Here is a 27,703-nt window from a genome sequence, read left to right as displayed (position 1 = left end):
AGAACCAAGATTATGGACCATCACATGAACAAGTGGCGATATTAAACGAGCTTTTTAGAACACAGCTTTCTTAAAGTAAATTCTGTAAATTGTTCTATTACAGTCCTGGTACAATGCTTCCACTGCTCTGTCATATCCCTTGAACACTATATGTATGGGAACTCAAGCTGGTCTAGCTTACGATCATGTTCATGTTCACACAGGGTAAGAAATATATGAAGTGGAATTGCTTTAATATTAAATGTTCGCATATGCTTAAGCAACTTTTAGTCCTGACACAATTTCCACATCCTAAAAGTTGAGCAAAAGTTTTCTATATCCCAGTATAAAAAAAAATATGCTTATCAACAGCTGCTTTGAATATCAGTTGCAAGTTTCTTATTCACAAAAATATTCATAGAATTTAACATTTTTGAGACAGCAAACAGAGTTAAATCAAACAAAAAAGAAAATGAGAATTTCTAGATTTTGATAGAACTATGTTGGATCTAAACAATCTAAATGCCTCAATTATCCTTTGCCGTGATATTCATAAATCCCTTGCCTCACTTCAAGAATTATATATAACGTTTGAATATGCGCCCATTTATGTTATGACCCGTCTGAAGAAAAAGAGAAGAGTAGTTCATATATCTTGAAAAGATAAATGCGATATAAAAGATATAAAATATATTATGCCTTTAAAAAGAAAAAAAGTAAAATCACTAAAATGCTGAACTCAGTAAAATTCCAAAAAGGAAAGTCCCTCATCAACTGGCAAAATCAAAGCAACCTTAAAATAATCAAACGTAGAATTTAATGCATATAATGTGATGATGTGAGTTCTTAAGCGAGATTGAGTTTCGGTGAGTGGCTGTTTGAGGTTTTTTAAATGTCCTGTACCAAGTCAGGAATATGGCCATTGTTATATTACAGTTCGTTTCTGTGTGTGTTACATTTTAATCCTCTTATATTTGAGTGTGAATTCACATTATTATAGGACGTGTCATGGTACTTTTCTATCCCAAATTCATGTATTCAATTTTGATGTTATATTTGTTATTCTCATCGTATAATGCTTTGTTCGTTTCTGTGTGTGTTACATTTTAATTTTGTGTCGTTGTTCTCTTATATTTAATGCATTTCCCTCAGTTTAAGTTTGTAACCCGAATTTGTTATTTTCTATCGATTTATTGGGTTTGAACAGCGGTATACTACTGTTGCCTTTATCTATATTTATAGCATTCCGCAACCAGCATTAGGAGGACTAGCTTACCAAAATCAAGTTTGCAAGCCTAGGTACAGATGTGGTGTTTCTGCAGATGGGGCTACAACATATGTCGCAACAGTCCATGAAATTGGTCATAAGTATGTTATTTCATCCACTTTGATAAATTACGAGTAACCTTCCATAAATAATGCTACGTTCAAATGTTTGTAATGATTGCTTTGTATTTATATGGTAATTTTACAATACAAGTCGTGTTTATATTGTAAATAATGTATGTTTCATTATTTACAATATAAACACGACTTGTATTATAGGGGGAGGGTTGAGATCTCATTAACATGTTTAACCCGCCGCAATTATGCGTCTGTCCCAAGTCAGGAGCCTCTGGCCTTTGTTAGTCTTGTGTGATTTTTAATTTTAGTTTCTTGTGTATAATTCGGAGTTTAGTATGACGTCCATTATTTCTGTACTAGTATACAAATTTTTTTAAGGGGCCAGCTGAAGGACACCGCCGGGTGCGGGAGTTTCTCGCTACATTGAAGACCCATTGGTGGCCTTCGGCTGTTGTCTGCTCTATGGTCGGGTTGTTGTCGCTTTGACACATTCCCCATTTCCTCAGTTTTATTTTTATTATTCATTATATATATATATCAAGTTTAAGTATTGGTGATATTCTATTCAAGGAGAAAAGGGTCTACATGTTTTAAATAACATGAGACATTTCTTTAAGTTAAGCAATTTTATGAATGATTAACCACAAGCTTTACATTTTACATTATTATTTACAGCATGGGTATGTATCATGACGCCGATAGAAATTGTTTATCTCCGGATGTTGGTGTCATGGGTGGTGCTGGCGTCGGATGGAGTACATGTAGTGTCAATGATATGAACACTATGTTACAGTAAGTACATGTTTATCTTCAGACGTTGGTATAATGGGTGGTGCTGGAGTTGGATGGAGTACATGTAGTGTCAATGATATGAACACTATGTTACAGTAAGAAAATATTGTACTGTGAATTCAAGTATTTTCGTGGGTACCAATTTTCGTGGATTAAGGAAAACTAACATGTTTGTGGATATTTAATTTCCTCGTTTTGCCGAAGTTTACATAAAAGCCTATATGAAATTTGCTTCTGGTTAAACATTTAATTTCTTGGTTCTTCTTTACCCACAAAATCCACGAAAATTGGTATCCAACGAATAATGATGAATCCACAATATACTTTAGTATGATTAAAGCTTAACATTGTATTCTATATGGTTGTACGATGTTTTCGCAGTAAAAGTTCATTCCTAGATGAAGAGTGGGATGAGTTAAAAAAAAAAAAAAAACTTTTGTCGCACCTCGGTGTAATTTAAAGACAAATAAATTTCTTTTTCCCGTAAACATTCGGATAAATAGTGCACATTTGAGGATCATTAAATCTGTAAACTTTGATTCAAAATTGTTAGGAGAAAATGTAGTTTTCATTTCAAAATAATAACGTGCAATGTAAAATTAATAAAAATTCTAGTAATCCAGAATGTCTAAAAATGTAGACTCAAAGGGTAGACCAATTATTAGCCGTACGACATACATGCAATACGTTTGTGTTCAAAAAGTCACACTTGCAATATACAAATCTTATAAATTGACTACAGAGAAAATCAAACAACATTTTAAGTGAATGTAGGATACAACTTGTATTTGTTTATTCTATAAAGCTATTGAATATGCATAATTCGAATTAGACTATTAGGTTTGAAAAAGAATAGCAGATGGCGTCAATTTAAGTTAAAGGTTTTAAAGATATTTATTTTTTATAACAAAGTAAAAGTGATTCATTTTGCATTTACTAACTTTTAGATATATTTATAGACGTGTAAATAGAGTCGGAAGATGAAGTAAGAGTAGATACAATAAATGTTTGAGTATGTGAATTTATTTATCTAACATTTCAGAAATAATCATATTGTTCAAGTTAAAAAAGAGTATCAGGAGTTACATCATTAGTGATGTATTTTTGAGATTATAAATGTGAGTGAATTTTGATATAAATTATGACAGATTCTCGAAGTGGCAGTTGCACCAACTCTTGACAATGAATAGTTTTTCTGAAAAATTCTCTCCCATATTTTTAGTTCTGAATAATTATTTTAATTGACAACGAATGGCGACACATATCAAATCATGTAAAAAATGTCTAAATGGTCACTTATTCTTAGAAAAATAATTGAGAATGATTTTTTTTTTCGTTTTTCAGGCTTATGTTCTAAATATAACGCAGATACACATTTTTGCTTATTATCTATTAAAAATTAATACATTCGACAAAACATACACATTAGATATATTTTTGAAAAGAATTAGTTTAAAAATACACTTTTGCAGGTCCTTTATTTAGGGTTTCTGGCTGTGCTGCTTAGGGACGACATCAAAAGTTCAATGTAGGATAATAAACTTAATTCACATAGTTTTTTCACTGACCCCCACACCCCCCTCTTAACTTAATTAGGGAAAAATTGATTTACCAATAGGGATATATGTAAAAATCGATTTTAGATATACAAAACTTGCAGAATTTTGACCACCCCCCCCACCCACCACCAAACTATTTGATTTAAGTTTTTTATCCTACATTGATCTTTTGATGTCGTCCCTTAAATGTGCTATAAAATGTTGAAATCGTTTCAAACACTTAATATAATTTTTTAACAAAGAGCATATATAGTCTTGGCAAGATTCGGCACATCGTTTTGTAATTTTTGTAATATTTCTTGGCTTCCAAATGTTTTGATTGTGAGCGCCTCCGGTAAGTCTTTTGAACACAACGCACTCGTCTAAAATACTTAATTTTAAGCATGTTTTCTTTTCTTAATAATAAGATAACTTAAGTTCTGCATTTATTTTTTTCGAAATCTTTGACAGTTCCGTCAAAGTTCAGTTGCCACTTGTTGTTTCCACTGTGGTATGTTTCTGTGTTAACATGTAACCAACCATTACTTACAGAACTGGAAACCATGGATGTCTATGGATAGACAATATTGCTGATAATGAAGTTACTCCAGCATCACTACTAGGAAAAACATTAGTGCCAGAACTTTTAGGTAAATACATTTCAAATAATGTTTCAGCAGTTGGAAAGAGGACAGTCTGGCAATATACAAAATGGATAGATTTGGTCGATATCCGCTACGTTAAAGACATAATTTACTGTTAACACCACTGTTTGCATCCCCTTGGTATGGTTTGTTTCAAATTTTAATCAGACCTATAAAATCCTATGCCATTCATGAGTCAATGATTGAGGTTTGCGTAGATAGAATCGTCTTTCTTGATAGTTTAAACGATGTGTTTTGGAGACAATGGTGTTACATCCTTGTTAGGTCAGGTTTATTAATGTTTGTTAAATGTTTGGAATATTCGTTTTTTTATGCCCAACCTACTACGATAGTAGAGAGGCGTTATATTTTCTGGTCTGTGCGTCCGTTCATTTGTTCGTTCGTTAGTCCGTCTGTCAAGCTTCAGGTTAAAATTTTTGGTCAAGGTAGATTTTGATGAAGTTGAAGTCCAATCAACTTGAAACTTAGTACACCTGTTCCCTATGATATGATCTGTATATTTTAATGCAAAATTTTAGTGTTTACCCCAATTTCATAGTATACTGAACATAGAAAATGATAGGGCGAGTGGGGCATCCGTGTACTTTGGACACATTATTGTTTTCCTTAAGTTACAGGGTAAAATATTTTGCCCTATATCACCCATTTTTCTTTTCATAAAAGACTTAACTCATTTAGGATCCTGAATACGTGACAAAATGCTGAACCAAATTGGCCAATTGTATTACAGCAACAAACACATGCCCGTCTGTGTCAAATGTTCATGACACATTCAACAAATGTATGAAATTAAGAAATGTGGGATGATTGCATTTTGCGTCAAGAAGATTACATAGACATTATGATGCAGATTCATACAATATAAGGTCAACGTATGGCTTTAAACAATGAGCAAATCGCATATCGAAGAGCCAACTATAAAAGGCCATCTTTAGCAGAAATTCTTTTTAAATCTTTAAAACCAACAGCAGTGGTTGTAGCAGTGACTCTTTAATTATGTAGACGATATAATGATACCTTGACCAAATCACTTCAAATTTAACGCTGTTAAGGATAAGTGTATGTAGTTTTTCTTTTAAAAACTTTTAATAGTTATCAAAAGTACCAGGATTATAATTTTATACGCCAGACGCGCGTTTCGTCTACATAAGACTCATCAGTGACGCTCAGATCAAAATAGTTAAAAAAAACCAAACAAATACAAAGTTGAAGAGCATTGGGGACCCAAAATTCCAAAAAGTTGTGCCAAATACAGCTTAGGTAATCTACTCCTGGGGTAAGAAAATCCTTAGTTTTTCGAAAAATTCAAAGTTTTGTAGACAGAAAATTTATAGTTTAAGTTTGTCTTTCACTTCAACTTTATGCCGTAATTATATGCCTAAGGGTATCATCAGGCATGTTTTCTACAGTTTCATATTATTTGTTTCTGCCTAAATGCTTCTTACCGTTCTATTATTTTTGCAATAATTTAAATATCATTAAAAGGGCCGGTATCGCAGCTGTATATTCATTTGACTACGGTTAATTCTGTTTTTCATTGACTTATGTTTTTTTTTCAAAATACTCAGTTGCTTTCATCAATGTTTTTACCTGACTTGGAATAATATAGATTATATAAAAAAAAGAACATGTGGTATGATTGCAATTGAGACAACTCTTCACAAGAGACAAAATGCGAACAAATTAACATCTATAGGTCAGCTTACGAGCAAAGAGCATACTGCATAGTCATAGTTATAAAAGGTCGCGAAATGACAAATGTAAAACAATTCAAACGAGAAAAATAACAGCCGAATTTGTTAAAAAAAAAAACGAAAATCAAATATGTTACACAGTAACTAACAACAACTACTGAATTACAGGCCTTTTTTCTTTTGAAGAGTGATTTTTAACATACCTCCTTGTTTTTCTCAACATTTTCAAATAAGGTACTGCGTATATATTAAAAAAAAAAACAGGTCTCACAAAATAAATTATAACAACTTGAATATTCATGCAGGCAAGCTTAAGACATATGTTTAAGCTATCGAGACAATATAAAGTTTCAATAATGATAGAAACCTATATCTGTTGGTGTTTAAAATAGCTACACGGAATATTTGAATTTTTTTTTATCATTATATTTCTGTATACTGGTACTTATATTATGTCTTTATTACCAGGTCAGTTGAAGACAGCAGATGAAGTATGTGAACAGTTATACGGAAGTGGATTTAGATACCGAGAATATCCGGATGTTGTTGTGAGCAAATTTTATTTTCACAGCATTTACTTCATTTTGACACATTTAAGAATCGTCAACTCATAAGTTGGAAAAGGAACTGACAGCTCAATGCAAAACAAAAAAAACCACTAACGACGAAAATACTGACAAGTCAACATAGTATAATCAATAATATGTGGTGCAGTCGCTAATGAGATAAATATACATCAATGACAAAAATAAAGTAGAAGTTTACAACTATAAGTCACTACACTACCTGGAATTCTCCGAAACGGTAAGCAGATCTTATCCCATATGTGACACCCGTAATATTGGTCAAGGTTAATACTAATTCGTTGATAATCCTCTTTAAGTGATTTCACAATCGTGATGTTTCAATCGAAGAAGAAATGACGGAATTGTAGTTACGACAACTGGAACATACCCATGGTCATCTTTGAAACAGATATTCCATAACGTTCAGCCAACTGTCGTTTAAAAACTTATATCCCAGTAGTTGAATGTCACAATGTTCAATGTCGTCAAGAACAAAATCGTATGTGCAAGTGAACGATGCATTAACAAAGCATTTCTTCCGTCAACAGAACCCTTCTTGTAACCTGTATAGCTGTGTCGATCATAACGTTGGGAATGCACATGGTCGGATGTTCAAACAGCCTCATTCTATTACCGGTCTCTACTGTGAACATCAAAAGGTAAATATAACATCATATCATTGTTAGTAATCATATAGTATGTAAAGTTCTGTTTTCATTAAATATAGGAACTAGGCTGTGAATATAAAATTAGCACATTCACTCCCATTGCTTTTATTCGGTTCAAGTCAAGCATCTAAACCACTTTCAAAAGCTTCGACTACATTTATATGCGAGGTAGGTTTCCGTATGTGTTTTGTTCTATTTGTTTTAACGGTATTTTGTTGGAGTTACACTCTTCCCTTTCAAATCCTGCATGTATCACCACTGTACCAGGACTAGGAGAAGGGTTTTACGCAATCTTACATGTTTAAGGTCATAGCAAACGGACAAACATGCCGGTATTGGCACATCAAAAACTACTATGAGTACCAACTAACCAGTACAAAGGTAAATGCATGTTGTGTTTCAGAAAGATAAAATCATTTACGAATGTTGATATGCATATTTTTTTCCGTTCCTGCAGCATGAGTAAAAATAAACTTGAGTTGAATCTTTAACATTGTCTCTCTTAGGTTACAACTGTACTGTTTAGTAGTGATTGTCCTTGATTGAAGGACAATACATATCTGCACAACAATATGTTAGTTAAAGAGTGTAATTGAGTGGACAGTATCAAATGTAATTCAAGTATTTACTTTTACACCAACAGCTTGAACGAAAAAAATCCGGTCAAATTCTTAAAAAAAGCTTTTAACTTTCTGAAACACAAAATGCACTTTTATTAGCTCACCTGGCCCGAAGGGCCAAGTGAGCTTTTCTCATCACTTGGCGTCCGTCGTCCGTCGTCGTCCGTCGTCCGTCGTCGTCCGTCGTCCGTCGTCCGTCGTCGTCCGTCGTCCGTCGTCCGTCGTCGTCGTCGTCCGTCGTCGTTAACTTTTACAAAAATCTTCTCCTCTGAAACTACTGGGCCAAATCAAAGCAAACTTGGCCACAATCATCATTGGGGTATCTAGTTTAAAAAATGTGTGGCGTGACCCGGTCAACCAACCAAGATGGCCGCCATGGCTAAAAATATAACATAGGGGTAAAATGCAGTTTTTGGCTTATAACTCAAAAACCAAAGCATTTAGAGCAAATCTGACATGGGGTAAAAATGTTTATCAGGTCAAGATCTATCTGCCCTGAAATTTTCAGATGAATCGGTCAATCGGTTGTTGGGTTGCTGCCCCTGAATTGGTAATTTTGAGGAAATTTTGCTGTTTTTGGTTATTATCTTGAATATTATTATAGATAGAGATAAACTGTAAACAGCAATAATGTTCAGCAAAGTAAGATCTACAAATAAGTCAACATGACCAAAATGGTCAGTTGACCCGTTTAGGAGTTATTGCCCTTTATAGTCAATTTTTAACCATTTTTCGTTAATTAAAGTAATCTTTTACAAAAATCTTCTCCTCTGAAACTACTGGGCTAAATTAATCCAAACTTGGCCACAATCATCTTTGGGGTATCTAGTTTAAAAAATGTGTGGCGTGACCTGGTCAATCAACCAAGATGGCCGCCACGGCTAAAAATAGAACAAAGGGGTAAAATGCAGTTTTTGGCTTATAACTCAAAAACCAAAGCATTTTGAGGAAATCTGACGGGATAAAAATGTTTATCAGGTCAAGATCTATCTGCCCTGAAATTTTCAGATGAATCAGTCAATCAGTTGTTTGGTTGCTGCCCCTGAATTGGTAATTTTGAGGAAATTTTGCTGTTTTTGGTTATTATCTTGAATATTATTATAGATAGAGATAAACTGTAAACAGCAATAATGTTCAGCAAAGTAAGATCTACAAATAAGTCAACATGACCAAAATGGTCAGTTGACCCGTTTAGGAGTTATTGCCCTTTATAGTCAATTTTAACCATTTTTCATAAATTAAATTAATCTTTTACAAAAATCTTCTTCTCTGAAACTACTGGGCCAAATTAATCCAAACTTGGCCACAATCATCTTTGGGGTATCTAGTTTAAAAAATGTGTGGCGTGACCTGGTCAACCAACCAAGATGGCCGCCACCGCTAAAAATAGAACATAGGGGTAAAATGCAGTTTTTGGCTTATAACTCAAAAACCAAAGCATTTTGAGGAAATCTGACAGGGATAAAAATGTTTATCAGGTCAAGATCTATCTGCCCTGAAATTTTCAGATGAATCGGTCAATCGGTTGTTGGGTTGCTGCCCCTGAATTGGTAATTTTGAGGAAATTTTGCTGTTTTTGGTTATTATCTTGAATATTATTATAGATAGAGATAAATTGTAAACAGCAATAATGTTCAGCAAAGTAAGATCTACAAATAAGTCAACATGACCAAAATGGTCAATTGACCCCTTAAGGAGTTATTGCCCTTTATAGTCAATTTTTAACAATTTTCATTAATTTGGTAAATATATGTAAATTTTTACCAAATATAGTTCTCTGTTACTAATGGGCAAAGTTCATTATAGATATAATTGTAAGAAGCAAAATCGTTCAGTAAAGTAAGAACTTCAAACACATCACCATCACCAAAATACAATTTTGTCATGAATCCATTTGTGTCCTTTGTTTAATATGCACATAGACCAAGGTGAGCGACACAGGCTCTTTAGAGCCTCTAGTTGGCTTATAACTATGAAACCAAAGCATTTAGAGCAAATCTGACAAAAAGTTAAATTGTTAATCAAGTCAATATCTATCTGCCCTGAAATTTTCAGTTGAATCAGTCAACCCGTTGTTGGGTTGCTGCCCCTGAATTGGTAATTTTGAGGAAATTTTGCTGTTTTTGGTTATTATCTTGAATATTATTATAGATAGAGATAAACTGTAAAAAGCAATAATGTTCATCAAAGTAAGATCTACAAAAAGGTCAACATGACGAAAATGGTCAGTTGACCCGTTTAGGAGTTATTGCCCTTTATAGTAAATTTTTAACCATTTTTCGTAAATTAAAGTAATCTTTTACAAAAATCTTCTCCTCTGAAACTACTGGGCCAAACTAATCCAAACTTGGCCACAATCATCTTTGGGGTATCTAGTTTAAAAAATGTGTGGCATGACTTGGTCAACCAACTAAGATGGCCGCCACAGCTAAAAATAAAACATAGGGGTAAAATGCAGTTTTTGGCTTATAACTATGAAACCAAAGCATTTAGAGCAAATCTGACAAGAAGTTAATTTGTTAATCAAGTCAATATCTATCTGCCCTGAATTTTTCAGATGAATTGGACAACTGGTTGTTGGGTTGCTGCCCTCCAAATGGTAATTTTTAAAGAAAGTTTGCCGTTTTTGGTTATCTTGAATACTATTATAGATAGCGATAAACTGTAAACAGCAATAATGTTCAGCAAAGTAAGATCTACAAATAAGTCAACATGACCTTAATGGTCAATTGACCCCTTAAGGAGTTATTGCCCTTTATAGTCAATTTTTAACAATTTTCATTAATTTGGTAAATTTATGTAAATTTTTACCAAATATAGTTCTCTGTTACTAATGGGCAAAGTTCATTATAGATAATATTGTAAGAAGCAAAATCGTTCAGAAAGTAAGAACTTCAAACACATCACCATCACCAAAATACAATTTTGTCATGAATCCATTTGTGTCCTTTGTTTAATATGCACATAGACCAAGGTGAGCGACACAGGCTCTTTAGAGCCTCTAGTTTTTCGAGTCGACACCAGACCGTTACATTTTTCAACTGCACAGTTTAGTTTGTATTTAGAGTAGTTTTTAAGGTGTAAATACTGTCATTTTTGTCCATTTGTTATGATTAACCTTAACCCCGCCCCATTTTGTATGTACCTGTCCCAAGTCAGGAGACTGTAACTCAGAGGTTGACGTATGTTTCATATTTGTTTTTTTATCATATTTGTTAATAAGTAAGGCTGTAAATTTTCTCGTTTCAATTGTATTACATTTGTCATAACTGGTTATTTTATAGATGACTATGCGTTATTGGCCTTGCTCATTGTTAAAGGCCGTACGATTACACCTATAGTTGTTAATTTCTGTGTCATCTTGGCTCTTGTGAAGTGTTGTCTCATTAACTGTAAGTAAATGAGCAGGGTAATTAAGTCTCCCAAACAAAGTTTGGAGACTTATTGTTTTTGGTCAGTTCTTATTAAGTCACCAAAACGGAGTTTTGGGGACTTATTGTTTTTGTATCGTTTCTTATTATTATGTCACCCGATCGACAATGTCGGGTGACATATTGCTTTTCCTCTGTTTCTTTTTCCGTATTATTATTATTATTTTTCTTCTTCCTAATTTTGTCCGCTCGCTTTCTCAGAGCCAAAGGAACCAATCTGAATGATGGTGCACTATAACAAGGAACCCTGACTTTCCTGTTGCTTTTCAATATTGGCACTAAAAAAATGGCTGCCATCACCATGGAAACGGAAAAATGGTGAAAAAATATAATTTTGGAGTTAGGTGAATTGTTTGAGAATGCTTAACCTTAAAATCTTTAGATATTAATACAATGTAGGTGCCCACTATATACTGCTTTGGGATGATTTTGGCAATCATTGGAACTGCTATGTTGCCATGGATACTACACCAAAAATTTCCAAAAAATGAAAATGCTCCAAATTTTTTGAAATTCTAGCATAACGATGAGCAACTTTGGTAGATGTGGAACTTGGCGTTGGAATTTCCAAAATGTCTGCCGTTTCCATGGAAACAATGCAAAAAGGTCAAAATGCTCCAAAAACTTCCGGGTTTGGTGAATAACTTTGGTATGCTTGAACTTAAAATCATCAAATTTTTATACAATATAGTTGTCCACTATATACAGGTTTTGAATGATTTTGACAATCATTGGAACTACTCTGTTACCATGGATACAGGATCAAATATTTCAAAAATTTCAAAATGCTCCAAAATTGATGAAACTTAATATGATTGTTGACTGTCAAGTCTGGATGAGACTTTTGACTTTGGAATTTCCAAAATGGCCACCGTTGCCATGGAAACTGCAGAAATGTCAAATATTTTCAAAATGCTCCAAACTTAATGAAACTTAATATTATTGTTAACTGGCATTAATACAATGTAGGTGCCCACTATATACTGCTTTTGGATGATTTTGGCAATCATTGGAACTGCTATGTTGCCACGGATACCACACCAAAAATTTCAAAAATATGGAAATGCTCCAAATTTAATGAAACTTCACAGTAACGATGAGCAACATTGGTAGATGTAGAATTTGGCGTTGGAATTTCGAAAATGTCTGCCGTTACCATGGAAACAATGCAAAACAGGTCAAAATGGTCCAAAAATCTTAAAGTGGCATTTACTTTCTTAAAATGGTAGGTCAAATTGATCCAAACTTTGATGGTATGGTCCCTCCCATGTACCAATGTGGTATATGCCATTAAATTTTGGGAATGGTCTCTGTTGCCATAGGAACCATCACAAATGTCAAAAATTTCAAAAATTTCAAAATGCTCCAAATTTGATGAAACTTAATAGGATTGTAGACTGGCAAGTCTGGATGAGACTTTAAAGTTGGAATTTCAAAAATGGCCACCGTTGCCATGGAAACTGCAAAAATGTCAAATATTTTCAAAATGCACCAAACTTAATGAAACTTAATATTATTGTAAACTGGCATGTATAGATGAGACTTTTGAATTTGAAACTTTCAAAATGGCTGCCGTTGCCATGGAAACAGCAAAAATGTCATGTTTTTAAAAATGATCTAATTGTACTGAAAATTTACAGAAAAATGTATAGCCATGCAAATATGTGCATTCACTGTTAAAAGTTTTTGAAATGGCTGCCGCTTAGTGGCAATGGGGGGAAGGGTGACATCCGCTATTGCTTGCAATAGCAATTCTAGTTATTATTCTTATTCTTCTCTTTCTGACCCCTTAAACTGTCCTACCATTTTTTTGGAAGCAGTAGGGGATGGAAACTTTATATTTTTTCTGGGTATGGGTCTGCATCATGGGGGTTGCAGAACCCAATGTCCGTGATACCAGGGTGTCATCTTGGCATAATTAGGGGGGCTCAAAGATGGGTGGGGTCAATTTTTTTTTACATTTCTTAAATTTTCTACTGTATGTAGAGTAGATGGAATAATGATTACTTCTATGAATATTAAGAGACACATGTCTGCTTCAACATGGAACTTTTTTTATTTCAGTAGGGGGTCTCCTGGCATAATTTTAGGGGGGTGAATTTTCATGGAACATTCCAGAACATCAAAGTTAAATTTATTCTAGACACATTTAATGGTAAATGATGGTATATAATTATGGAGAGAACAATTTGCAGCAGCACTTTGTCTTTGGAATATTCAAAATGGCCGCCGTTACCATGGAAACAGCAAAAATATGAAAAACTTCAAAATGCTTCAAATTTAATGAAACTTATAACTAATGTTGACTATCTTGTGTAGAATTGACTTTTGAGTTTTAAATTTTCAAAATGGCCGCCGTAACCATGGAAACAGCAAAAATATGAAAAAAATCAAAATGCTTCAAATTTAATGAAACTTATAACAAATGTTGCCTAACTTGTGTAGACTTTAATTTTGAGTTTGAAATTTTCAAAATGGCCGCCGTTGCCATGGAAACAGCAAAAATGTCCAAAATAAATAAAAATTTTCATATTGAATTAAACTTTACACACACATTATTTGGCATCAATGATACCGCAGAACAATGATGTGGGGTCCGTTTTGGTGACTTTTGTGTTAGCATCCTAACACAGGATTACTTGTTATTTTTATTATTCTTCCTCTTCCTCTTCTTCTTCTTCCGCCACTTTAAAAATGAACTTGTCCGCAGCGGTTCTCCTAAACGGCTTGTCAGATTTACTTAGGATTTTACAATATGTTAGGCTAACATGTCTAGGTGAGCCATCAACCTTTCGTTTGTGCATTGGGGTCTGTTAAGGGGTATTTTGGGGGTTAGAAAGGAGGGAGGGGTTTACTATAGAACCCTATGGGATTTTATTTTCTAAAATTTTCAAATGAATATAACTTGAAAACTGTAAGTGATAGATACATGCAGTCTTCAGAAATGATTATAGGACAATAAAACTAATCACATGAAATATAGGGGAAGTCCCTGGGGGTTCATCCCCACCCCCTTCAATTTGAGAATGTGCTTTTATCTTGTAAACGGTCCAGATCCCCACCCCTAAACCCTATATATTCTTGAATGAGACAATAAAACAAATCAAATGAAATTAAAGGGAAGTCCCTGGGGGTCATCCCCACCCCGTTCAATTTGAGAATGTGCTATTATCTTGTAAACGGTCCAGATCCCCACCCCTAAACCATATATATTCTTCAATGGGACGATAAAACAAATCAAATGAAATTAAAGGGAGGTCCCCGGGGGGTCATCCCAACCACGTTCAATTTGAGAATGTGCTATTATCTTGTAAACGGTCCAGATCCCCACCCCTAAACCATATATATTCTTGTACGGGACAATAAAACAAATGAAATGAAATAAAAGTGATGTCACTAGGGGCTCACCCCACCCCCTCTTGTTTGAAAACTTGTAAAGGGTCAACATCCCCACCCCTAAACCATATCTATTCTTGTATGGGACAATAAAACTAATCAAATGAAATTAAATGGAAGTTCCTTGGGGTCACCCCCACCCCGTTCAATTTGAGAATGTACTATTATCTTGTAAACGGTCCAGATCCCCACCCCTAAACCATATACATTCTTCAATGGGACGATAAAACAAATTAAATTAAATTAAAGGGAAGTCCCCGGGGGGTCATCCCCACCACGTTCAATTTGATAATGTGCTATTATCTTGTAAACAGTCCAGATCCCCACCCCTAAACCATATATATTCTTGTAGGGGACAATAAAACAAATGAAATGAAATAAAAATGATGTCCATAGGGGCTCACCCCACGCCCTCTTGTTTGAAAACTTGTAAACGGTCAACATCCCCACCCCTAAACCATATCTATTCGTATATGGGACAATAAAACTAATCAAATGAAATTAAATGGAAGTTATTGGGGGTTGCCCCCCACCCCGTTCAATTTGAGAATGTGCTATTATCTTGTAAACGGTCCAGATCCCCACCCCTAAACCATATATATTCTTGTATGGGACAATAAAACAAATGAAATGAAATAAAAGGGAAGTCCCGAGGGAGTCACCCCCACCCCCTCTTGTTTGAAAACTTGTAAACGGTCAACATCCCCACCCCTAAACCACATATATTCTTGTATGGGACAATAAAAAAAATCAAATGAAATGTAGGTAAAGTCCCTGGGGGTCACCACCACCCCCTCCTGTTTGAATACTTGTAAATGGTGGAGATCCCCATCTGTAAGCCATATATATTCTTGTATTGGACAAAAAATCAAATCAAATGAACATGGGACCATATAAATGGCGAGTTATGGGAGCTTTGTTTGGGAGACTTCGTAACAGCATCCTGTTACAATTACTTCTTGTTGCATTATATTTCTGTCAAAAAGTAGGAAAGAAGGACTGAAATATGGCTTCGATAACACGTATCGTGCTTCATGGTCACGAGGGCGTCAGGTTTAATTTTCTTTCAATATAATCAACTTAAGCACGGACTGTAGACAATTAAACAGTCATACAGGTACTAAGAAAACTAAATGTCGAGTAAAGACCCGCGCTCGATTTTGACCAAATTGACTTGTAAATGCAGGTTAAATGAACAAAACTTCACATGAAACAAAATTAATCGAGACCATAAAAAAGAAACAATTATCCGTATATTCTTCGGGAATAAAGTTTTTTTCAGTTTGTATCTATCTTATAACCGGTTTTTTTTATACTTTATTCCAACTTTGTTAGTTGCATAGTTTAATGGTTGTACATAAAATGATGTCCTAATATCATAGATCTGCTTTGCCGGTGCCTGTAAAGATTGGTCTGACGCTCAATTATCTAATCTAGAAGTACGTGCAGGAGTATGGTCATCCTGGGAATCATGGACAACCTGTTCCCGGACATGTGGGCGAGGCCTGGTATACAGACGAAGAAGATGTGATAACCCAACGTACGTTGTTGGGGGGGGATTTAATTGTAATTATTTGTTTTTCGAATATCTCTATGGCAAATTGCTATTACAAATTTCACTAAAATAAATAATTCACTAACTTGCTTACTTACTTGCTGAATTGTTACACTCTACATCCTCAAAAACGGTAATGCCGACGATTTTAATTATAAGTAAAAAAATCAATGGGACGGTTCTGACGGTTTTATACCAAGTCAGAAATACGACAGTGGTTATCAAATAGTCTGTTTTCATGTATGTTGGAGTTTAATTTTGCAGCATTTCAGTGTTTCTGTTGTTCCTTTTCTTTTCCTATAATTGTTGTTTCGGGCTTAATGTTTTATAAACAATTGGTACATCGTTTTATATATATATTACAGTCCAAAGAACAGTGCAAATTGCATTGGAAAAGAGTACGAAGCCGAAGGCTGCAATCTTACGGTAATCATTGTATTATATTTATTTGCTTTGACCATTTTCATTTTAAAGCTGTTTTGTATATGATGATTGACCTGTGAGTTTGAAAACAGTATTGGATTTATATTGATATATTTGGACAACGGTAACAACAAAAGGGCACTAAATCTTCAAAAGTTCAATTAAGATTCAGAAAACAAGGGACTGAGCAATCCGAAATACTGTTGTTAATCTCTACAGTGTACATACACCATACAAATTGTTCTGCAAAAGATCTATCTGCTTCAAAATAAAATGATAATATTAAAAAATAACTGTTAGCATCTGAATAAGATACAAGATACTCTACTTTCCCAATTATAATTAAGTTTTTATTATTTTTAATTATAATTATGATTATATTATTAATTATTATTAGATATTATCTATCAGTTCTTTTTAAATAGTTCTGTGGGCCGCTGAAAAGATCTCTATGATATACCCTTTCATTCATCATTTACAAGATGAATTTGGCCTCATCATTCAAGTATTTAACTTTTCATTTTAGATTGAACATTATCTTTGTAACGGTGACGCTTCCGATCATAAAAGTGAACATTTAAAAGGGAAATGTTATTCGTGCTCTAAAGCATTGTGGAATAACTTACAAATACGTGTGTTTGTCTCTACTGTATTGTATAAAGTTAAATATCAAAATACCGATCTCCTAGTAAAATATTATACGGAAAATCAGAAAGCAAAAGCTAAAATCAAATGCCCAAACACATCAACTAAAGAATAACTGTCATATTCCTGACTTGGTACAGGCATTTTCTAATGTAGAAAATGTTGGATTAAAACTGGTTTTATAGCTAGCTAAACTTTTCACTTGTATCTATCTGTTTCAATCACTAGGACATTATCTCGAAAAGTATTCATGTGTGTTCCTTATTTCCGGGTTGACATTAGATAAAGGTTCAAATTAAAAATTAGATTTTATCTTTTTATAGATTCTCTCGTATAGATTTTATGCATTTGGAGATAATATTCTGTGTAACTTTCTGATCTTGGTATCTGTGATGAGCTTTTTTCCATAGTAGAATTGAATAGAATAAAAAAAACTATACGTTAAATTGTCTTTAAAAAAATGTGATACCAATGGTTATTATTAAAGGGAAACTTCGCAAAAAAATCAAAAATTGATATTATGTTCATTCTGTATAAAAATGTTCAAATTCATAGATATTAAAGTTTTATTCCGCTAGATAAGCGATCACCATCGATTTTAAATTTAGAGTATCAATTCTCCGAGATCCGCCATCTTGTCTTCTTTCCCGATGAATAAAAACGATATGTCTATAAACCACAAAGAAACAAAACTACAGTAACCGATGTAGTCGTAATTGCGTGTCGATATCTTGTCAATCGTACGGTTGTTTAATACGACTAACTAACTTGATACGGAAAATATTCTTACTTTTTTTTTAATTACCATGGTCTGTTGTTTTTAAACTGTTGATATTGGAATTAGGTGAAAAGTCAAAGTTGAAATCATAAATAAGTGTTCCGTGAAAATTGTTTTCGAAAATCTAATTTGTTCATAATTCTTTAAAGTAATAAACTTTTTTCAAATATATTTTGATCTTCCCTTATCTGATCACCAGCATGGCTAAAGGTATTACTTCCAAAGGTAGTGTGAGGGGTGTGAGGTGACACGTCCAGGTATTCAAGCGATTTCCTGTCGGGCTTGCAAGTTCATGCATCGTTTCACTTCTGCAGGTATTGATCAGTGTACACGGCTGATAACTTATAACTTATAACTTTCCATTTTGAACTATCAGATGTATAATATACAACTCTGTCTTACTTGTCATTACTAAACTCATACGCTTGTTTATAAATAACATTTCTGGTGTAAAGAATATAATTCATAATATATAAATAATACCCAAAAAATAAGATTTGATGAAATTAAAATCTATTTAAATATTTTTTCCAAGGGTGAATTTGGGAAAATGTAATATATAGTCATTGTCAATAGTGAAGGACAGATTGGAACAGACCAGAAATATTGATTTAAAAAAATGTACGCACTTGCCGACGATTCGTTTATACGACTGGATATAAAGTTACGGAACTATAGCGCAATTTAAAATATATACGTGTATACATTGAACATAAGAAAAAACATATATTTTGAATAAATAGGGGTAAAAGTGTTGTAAATAGACTAGCCAACGTATCCCAACAGTATGTAATCATCGAATGTCGATAGACTACAGTTGTATACCAAAAGAAGAAGAGAACCAATTTGATTTAAATACAGGTCGATGTATAACTTTTGCTTTGGTTCATTGAAGCTGTGGACCTAGGAAAATCACAGATTTATATTTCAATAAGATTGTTCTCAAACAAAGGAAGGAATTCGTCATCACAATTGTTATATATGCCACTGGACGAACACTAATTATCCCCAGGGGATGTGAATATTTTGCTGGGAAACTTTTGAGTATCAAAGTTTCAAATTAATTTCGGGATTTATTTTCTTTCTTGGTATTCAATAACCGAAAAAAGAATAAATTACTTGTTCGCTAAATAGGGATATTCTTGTCAGATAAAAGAATTTTAGTTATATTTAAAAAATAGGGAAATATGACATTAAATTGGTTCTGTCTTTTTTTAAACATCGTTAAAACGATGTGTGTCTAAGGTGAACGCCACAAGAACCCTGTAATACTAGTACGAGAGTATAGCATGTAAACATTCCTTCTCAATAATATGGTTGTATTGGAAAACTTTTCATACAGATTGACAACTCATTGTCCGATATGCATGTAATATTTGCCACATGACGCCCATAGTTCTTTCTACCATCATCACCTTATTCCTTGATATTGCTGTAAACATCGATGGTTCACACCCAAACAAAATGGGAGTAATGAACCTTCAGAGCTTCTCCGTGTTATACACTTGTGAAATATATAGACGAAATTTCTGTATTGAAATGAATCTACATCTCACAAACAGGATTTTCAAATAACGATTTTGAGTAATCACCTTACAAACCAATATAAACGTATGGCAAGATATAACCATGAAGGAATTTAGTTTTTGTCAGAACTCATCACTATATCATAAACGTATACGTATATATATATGCATACAGTTTCAAATATCAAGAACAAGCGTTCGATGTCGATAGTCTGTTCTCTAACTGTTCAGAGTTAGACATGTCACTTGTTCATTCTTGGAAGCCTTCATATTCCCCGTCTAACGATGGGAACTCTTTCTGATTGTGTTGACTATAAATGCTTGTATGGTAATTCTGTCGTTTATCTGTACAAGCGGTTGCATTTCCTCTCCTTTCCCAACAAACAAACGAACGAAACGCAACTAGTCTGATTTCTCTGGAGCTCATCCTCAATGGCTCTTATACGTCAGGAAACTTACATGTATACTAATAATGATTGTTTCATGAACAACGATGTATGAACGAACTATTATAAATTCGTCAATATCTGTAATGCATGACTAAAGTATAACTTTTATTACAACTACTGTATTACTTATTTGGATTAATGACGGCTATCATGTTCAACATTGCACAACTATTATCATAGAATTTTAAAAAAAATCCTCAAAAATCCTCAAAAGATATAATGCCTTAGCTTAGATAATTAGTATTCTTTTCACAAAAAGTTCGTGTAAATGATTGTCAAATGAATTTAATTATGTAAGAATAAAATGTTAAAAAGAAACTAAAAAAAAATTATGCATGTTGTATGTTGTATTTTTTTGTCAATTAAAAACTTTAAAATTGCAATAGTTTTATTAGCATGTAAACACAGCCAGATTTGAATACAAGTTAAGAAATTCCGGTAAAGTCAATGATATCAAACAGATGTACAATGGTATATCAAATTGGGTAATATTGCATTTAGTTTTTATTAAAGATTAAAACTACTATTTTTTGCTTCATATTTGAATCTTTACGCCAATTGCCGCTAAGAAAGTAATCAAAAATTGTTTCCTTTTATTTTTATACACTTTCGGAATTACGAATCTGAATTTTATTTTCAATTAATTTACACAATTTAATTATTGTATCTTTATTCTCATCGTGTATTTAATCTTAATGTATTAACATCATGACAGCATATACTCTAATCCTTTCTATTTATCCTTTCCAAATAACAACATTTATACCTGTGTACGCTTGAACTCACACCTGCGGCTAAATAGCTACAAGGTAAACGAATTGACCTCAAGCCGAGAAATATACAGTGACCTTTACAAAATAATATACACACTCTGCTCACACATTAGTTGCATTGAAATGATTATCAAAACAATAACGGTAAATAGAACTGAAATATTTTCAGTTCAATATCAGTAAAAATGTTCAATAAATATTTTATGAAAAAAATCTCAACAATAATTAATTAAATTTATTCAAAAACATTTACTAGAGATAATTTTATAGGAGTTTAATTCAATCAATACAAAACGGTATATATATGCATATTCACTTTCGTTCATTCTTATATTGTGGTTTATAACTTCGACCATTCGTCAGCTGTGCGCTTTTAATTACGTATATTGTCGATAAGCTATAAGAGTTAAACAGATTTTATTTTTTCCCAGAATTCAATAAATCGGGCTAATACGTCACGACCCACTCGAGAATTCAACCAAAAAAGTTACAAATACTTGATTTTCTCCGTTATTAGAAGGAATATAAATTTAAAACTTTGCAAATGTGTTTTTTATGTTAAGATGAACATAATTAGATGATAAGTAAAAAATCGCGGAATTTCCCTTTAACTGAATGGAAAAATCACCCTCCAAGTATTGTTCACATGTATTTTTACAAATATTTTTCAGCCCTGTGCTGGGGACAGTAACAAGAATTCTAATCTCATAATACAAAGAGCATCAGAGACATGTCAAAGACTAATTGATAACAACATCATTAATGGGACTAAATATACAGCTTCAGGATCAATTTACTCATCACTAAGTACGTAGAAAAAATTAATTCAGATTTACACACAAAAATACTATTGTTTGGGTTTTTATTAGCGAGGAAATAACATATCTGTCATGGAGACTGGACAATTGTTTTGCAACATTTTGGTCTTCGAATATTGGTGTATCATAGATATTAATAGACTCAATTAGTTTCCTAATTCTGATTTGAATTAATGACCTCACAGGAACGAGACTGGATATGTCGACAGAATAAACGCCCCTTGTTATGCCTGCCAGGAGCATCGGAAAAGGCTGTTATATATAAACGATTTTTAGTTCATTTTAGGATGTATAATGTTGATGAAAAACTATTTTTATGACTTTTTAATTTATAGGAAAACATGTATTGTTGACGATATAATGTTATCCTTTACAACCCTTTCTGGTTTGTGGGTTTTGTAGGATTTTTTTTGTCGTTTTTTTGCCTGCCGTATTGATTTTTGCATCACATATCACTTTCTAAATAGACCATGGTGTATGTGAAGTTTTGTGTGAATCAGCTCCGGGGTTTACTAGACCTGATTTAACAAGATTTGGATTGATAGAAAACGGTACACCATGTCCTGGAACTTTAGATGCAGCTGATGCAAAGCAATATTCCCGACGTCCAGGGTTTTATTCTGCTTGCTTAGAGGGTTATTGTCAGGTAATGTATTTGTTACGAGTTATCTTAAAGTAATATTAAAGTGGAGATAGACAACAGAAGAAAGTATCATGTGTAAACTTGGTGTTGATTTGTGCTAGTGATGATTTTTTTCTATAAAAAACAACATGGAATGACTTTTTAAGATAAAAACGTTTTAAAAAACGATGTTTGCAGCCATTTAATATTTTTGTTTACATCAAGTGTCTTGTCACAGGGGCGGATTCAGGCGAGGGCGCACCTGCTGAAATCAGAAAAATAGGCATAAAATCCATCATACAGTGTAAAATAAGCTTCTAACTTCAATTTCTATATATGTATCCTTGCAATTTAGATATTGGATTTAATTACAGTGGTATTTAGGAACAAAAGAACTTTCCCTTCTATTCCAAAAAATATAACAAAAAGAAACATCTGATATCTTGTGTTAAGACATGGTGTATGATTAGGCAACAATTATAATCAAAAGAAATAGTAGTAATTTACGGAAGATAACACAATACAACAAAACTGTGTCAATCCAAGTATCAAAACTCTACCTTTTTAATGTTATTTTAACAAGCAATGTGTAAACAGCACATGCACATAATTCCTTCTGTCAAAGAGAATATTTCTCAAACTTTCGGTTAAAAAATCTCTGAGACAAATCTATTTCAGCAAAAACACGTCATACTCGATAAAAAAACCGAAATGAAAGATGATATCCAAAATGTCTCTAAAATCAATTTTAAAATGTTGTTTGTGAAGTTTTTACATTTCAAAATTTATAAAGGAGCGAGCAAATGACTTAAACTGATATAGATATATATATTAGAATATCTATTATAAAATTTAAATGATAAATAAGAGTATACACTTCTTTGATGTAAAGTTGTTACTGTTGTAGAGATTCGACTGTAACAATACTCTGAATGCTGGAGTATTTGATGGATGTGGTGTGTGTAATGGTGACAATAGAACATGTATTATCCGAGAGGGAAATTATACTGATAATGTGGCAGCATGTAAATATTGATATTTGTTTGTTATTGTCATGTATTTCCTAAAATACATAATGTTTTCTATGTTAAACTCAGATCAACGTCCGGTCTATTATCAACGCCTGTTCCTCAAATCATTGTCTATAGTCGCCGTCAGCTGAAATTCGTAGCGGTTATCGGTAAAAATAGTCTAAACTATCAACCACGTTCACTCGTGATATAGCTTTTCACATTCCATTCATAAATCACAAAAAGAAAAACCACTACTGACCTACCTTTTAAGTGATTGCACTGTGATAATCCTGATCTCCACATTTTCCAAGACGATTTTGAATGGCGGAATCCACCATTGTTTATACTGGAAGTGTTTCCGTGGAGTTCAATATCATAAAATTTGCATAAAGCGCGGGAAACTTTATCACATCAATGAAAAGAACATTACAGGAAACTCCGAAAGTGACGTGTGTCATATGTAAACAAAAGATCCTCTTAGAAACGAAGATGGCGGAATTACAATGGAAAACATTCTGGAAAATGTGAGGGTCAGGATTGTTACAGTGCGATCATTTAAAAGGTAGGTCAGTAGGGGTTTTTCTTTTGACGATTTATGAATGGAATGTGAAAAACTATATCTCGAGTGAACGCGATTGATAGTTTAGCTTATTTTTAACGATAACCGCTACGAATTTCAGCTGACGGCGACTATAATATTTTAACCATCTTATCGGCGTCCAATGTGACATAACATGATTCACTGAATCACAAAAAAAATGTATAATCGATAAAAATCTCTCTCATCACGATGGCTATAAATTTATATGAATCCGGATTTTTTTTAATGATCTTTGATATTATCTGTTTCAAGCTTACAGTAACTAAAATTGTTTTCTTATATTGTACCAAAATTAAAGGACAAATATCAAGGAAATCATGACAGGTAATACAAGCCTGGGAATAGCGTATCAATTAGGAGATATATACGGAGATCATCTCTTTTATCGTATAGTTTTGTTTTCAACCGACACTTATTGTCAATTTCCAGACGTAATTCAAGATATGAGTTAATTGCAACTATCCTTTATCACAAGTTCGATTGGATAGATGCGTTCAACATATTTTCCAAATTAGTTGTTTTAATTAAATATGATTGACCTAGGTGACCGATGTGTTTTAAGTTTTTTTGCATTTAATATTAAAATTCATTACTTTTCTAAAACTATGATAACAAATCATATCGAACTCCGAGGAAAATTCAAAACGGAAAGTCCGTAATCAAATGGCAAAATCTCAAAAACATCAAGGGAATGGATAACAACTTTCATATTCTTGAAGTTTAAAGTATTATCTATGCATTGTTTGCGACTCTATCAAGGTTATTTGCATAGTCTTCGTTTGATATTGCATTTCAAATTAGAATAGTAATATATGTTTTTGAAATTTATTATGTAGTCAAATACATTCACCAATAACTATCGAAAATTAAAATTGTAGCTACCAAATAAGGTTCATGCGCTGTACCATTAATTTTTATTTTTTTGTTTTTCCCTAAGACTTATATGGTTTTAACAAGTATATCCTTATCATGAATACCCTATTGCTTATGAAAATATTCCGTCACCCGTCGTCCTTCTTAGGACGAAACATATATTTTCAGTAAAATATAAGGCAGGTCAATAGCAATCAGACATTAACAGTCTTCACGAATGTCCGTGCAAACTATCAATGTTTTTTCGCTTTTAATATGAATATTTTTTTAAAGTATGTATATTTTATATAGGGCAACGAAAAGAGTGGACACAAATTCCAGTTGGTGCATATAACATAGAAATATCATTTGTATGGAACGATATGAAGCAATATTACACAGGTAACAACTGAAGCGCTGCATTTATAAGTTATTAGTTTCATCATTCAAAATGCAATGTAGGGTCATCTGTGTGATCTCGATATCAAACTGAACTGGTTATTTGCGACTCAAGTGTTTACTTTTACATTCATTTATATGTGTAACGAGTCGAGGATGATCGGATCAGCTAAATACCCAACCAAACATTTTATTATTTAGATTTGGAGGATTTACTAGTCGGTTTATCTATTATGCTTACTCGTTTCGAACTGTATATACATTCACACTTATACGTATTCATCAAAATTTAACGGAAATCTAAATAAAACGATGCATTAAAACATAAAATATACTTTTCTAGGGTCACAATACATATTCCTAAGTAGCAAAAAATAAAACGCAATTGAAAGCTTATTAGAAAAGGCTAGAACAGAACGGTGTAAAATATTTTCCAAAGAGATTGAAAATAAGTTGTTTAACACAATAACATCATTTTTATTAATTGAAAACTGAAAGAAAAAAAATTGTACCACACATGACTAAGTATTACTTATTTGAACACTATATTTCGTACTTAAGACAAGGTGTGGACAAAAGCTTATGTTGTCATTGACGAATTTCGTGCATTCATATGTGTGCCAACAGGAGCAAATGCTACATGAACATAATTATCATGTTATGTTGTCTGGAAGGCGATGTGGAAACTATATAACTTTGTAATAGTATTACAGATAATTTAGGAAGTCACAAAATAAAACAGTAAAGTGCTTGTGACTACAATGTATCAGGAAAAGCGCTTGACAGTAATAATTACTGATATGGTTCTGCAAAAATGTTGCAAAATCGTTTTTGTCATGAGAACCCCAAGACCAAAATTAGATTTAAGGATGTACTTAGGTGAGGTAAGGTAAAAATTAATAAGTCAAGAAGATAAAATTGATACTATAAGCTGGTAGAGCATCAATTACGGATAAAAATAAGCTAAAAATATTGATAGGTCTTGGACCTCCTTTTCGAGATATTTGAGATTTAAGATATGGCAGGAAAAGGCTGATTCGGACTTTTACCTTATTTTTGCATTGGTATTATTAGGTCTCAAAACAAAAGAAAGAAAATTAAGAATCTTCGAATGACCTTTCATGAGCTATTAAGTCTTATATGAAAAAATAAATGTTATGGGGCAAAATATTGTACATTGTATTGTATGGAAAAACACCAAGGAGTCCGAACTTTTTACACGATTCCAAAAGTACATCCTTAAAGGAAGTTTTTAAAAATAAAATGTTATCTGACCTTTGTAATATTAATTGAATAAAAGAAAAATCAGTCCTTCAGAATTTCAATGAAACATATCGATGATACTGAAATACAATGAATAAAATATATCTTTACTCACTCATGAACAATTCTATGTATTTGCTGACACATTTTTATATATAATACTGTAGTACAGGGAAATGCCATCGTCAGCATATGAACTTATGTATAATGCTTATCAGTTGCACACATACAAATATGAAGATGTGGCTTATGCATATGAAACACTTATCCATCAGGAAAAATCGGAAGAGTGTAAACAATTATATGTCAAAGTACTGCCTTCAACTTTGAGCATATTTAAAGTATAAAGAGTTAAATTGGGCACGACAAAATGAGAAACATTCAAAAAAGAAGAAAAATGAAACGGCCTGGTTTATGTCAGATAATTCATTAAAGAAAATCACCGGTCGGCTCCATACAATTTCTAATGAATTTGGAATTTACCCTTTCTTAAAGGTATAAAAGAAAACATTTAAAAAATGGGTACTGTACTGTCCTCCATTTCAGAAATATTTTCTAAAGAGGGAACACCAATTATAACGAGTAGCATAGCCGGTGATAGCAGGATATTTCAAACTGGAGAAAATCCGATTAGTTTTGGCGGAACTTTGTGGCATAATGATGCTTTTGTTACGATAATGCATGCCAAAGGACCATTGACAGAGCCGGTGATAGTGAAAGTTTGTAAAATTTTTACATTTGTAGTTAAAATTATGTATTTAGAAATTAATGTTCTGTGTTTGCAATTCGTGGATTTGGATCTTTCATGAATTGAAACCATTGTTTTATTGCAATTATGCATTAAATATAAAAATGGTAAATTAAAAAACCAGGGTTTACGTTACCACAGGTTAAAAAACAAACATCTTTTAATAAATTCATTCATAGATATAAAGATTTCGTTTTGAAGTTTTGGTTTACCTGTATAAAACTTTATTTCAAACAGGATAGTACATCCTCATTTTTCAGTGTCCGGAAATTTAGAAACAATCCTGGTAAACTTATCAATCCTTTTAAATAAACTTGTTCTAAAAGGCTACCAATTCGACTATGTAATTAGATCTTTGAATATTGTTTTATTGGTATTAATATTGATTTTGTTTTCAGTAAAATTTTAAAAGCTAACTAAGTATTATTGTTATATATATATGCACATGCATGATCAGTGATCTACAATCTGTCGATACCTGTATCTTGACATTGCACAAAATTATGTTTTTCTCTGACTGTTTATGACGTTTTTACACTAGATCT

General features: G+C 32.9%; 1 protein-coding gene across 4 annotated transcripts in view; it reads left to right on the top strand.

Moving 5' to 3' along the window:
- LOC139517928 (A disintegrin and metalloproteinase with thrombospondin motifs 16-like) overlaps positions 1-27,703 on the top strand; it is a 78,852-nt gene that overhangs the window by 38,791 nt on the left and 12,358 nt on the right. For all 4 annotated transcript variants that reach the window (XM_071309482.1, XM_071309480.1, XM_071309483.1 and 1 more), the window contains 13 exons: positions 104-204; positions 1,222-1,347; positions 1,999-2,115; positions 4,206-4,303; positions 6,481-6,560; positions 7,127-7,237; positions 16,076-16,233; positions 16,614-16,674; positions 21,514-21,649; positions 22,128-22,306; positions 23,190-23,307; positions 25,061-25,150; positions 26,957-27,129. In XM_071309482.1, the coding sequence (XP_071165583.1) occupies positions 104-204; positions 1,222-1,347; positions 1,999-2,115; positions 4,206-4,303; positions 6,481-6,560; positions 7,127-7,237; positions 16,076-16,233; positions 16,614-16,674; positions 21,514-21,649; positions 22,128-22,306; positions 23,190-23,307; positions 25,061-25,150; positions 26,957-27,129 (1,548 nt within the window). The remainder of the gene's footprint in view (positions 1-103; positions 205-1,221; positions 1,348-1,998; positions 2,116-4,205; positions 4,304-6,480; positions 6,561-7,126; positions 7,238-16,075; positions 16,234-16,613; positions 16,675-21,513; positions 21,650-22,127; positions 22,307-23,189; positions 23,308-25,060; positions 25,151-26,956; positions 27,130-27,703) is intronic.

The sequence above is a fragment of the Mytilus edulis genome, chromosome 3, assembly GCF_963676685.1.
Source record: "Mytilus edulis chromosome 3, xbMytEdul2.2, whole genome shotgun sequence".
NCBI lineage: Eukaryota > Metazoa > Mollusca > Bivalvia > Mytilida > Mytilidae > Mytilus > Mytilus edulis.
This window is presented reverse-complemented; position numbering and strand designations above follow the sequence as displayed.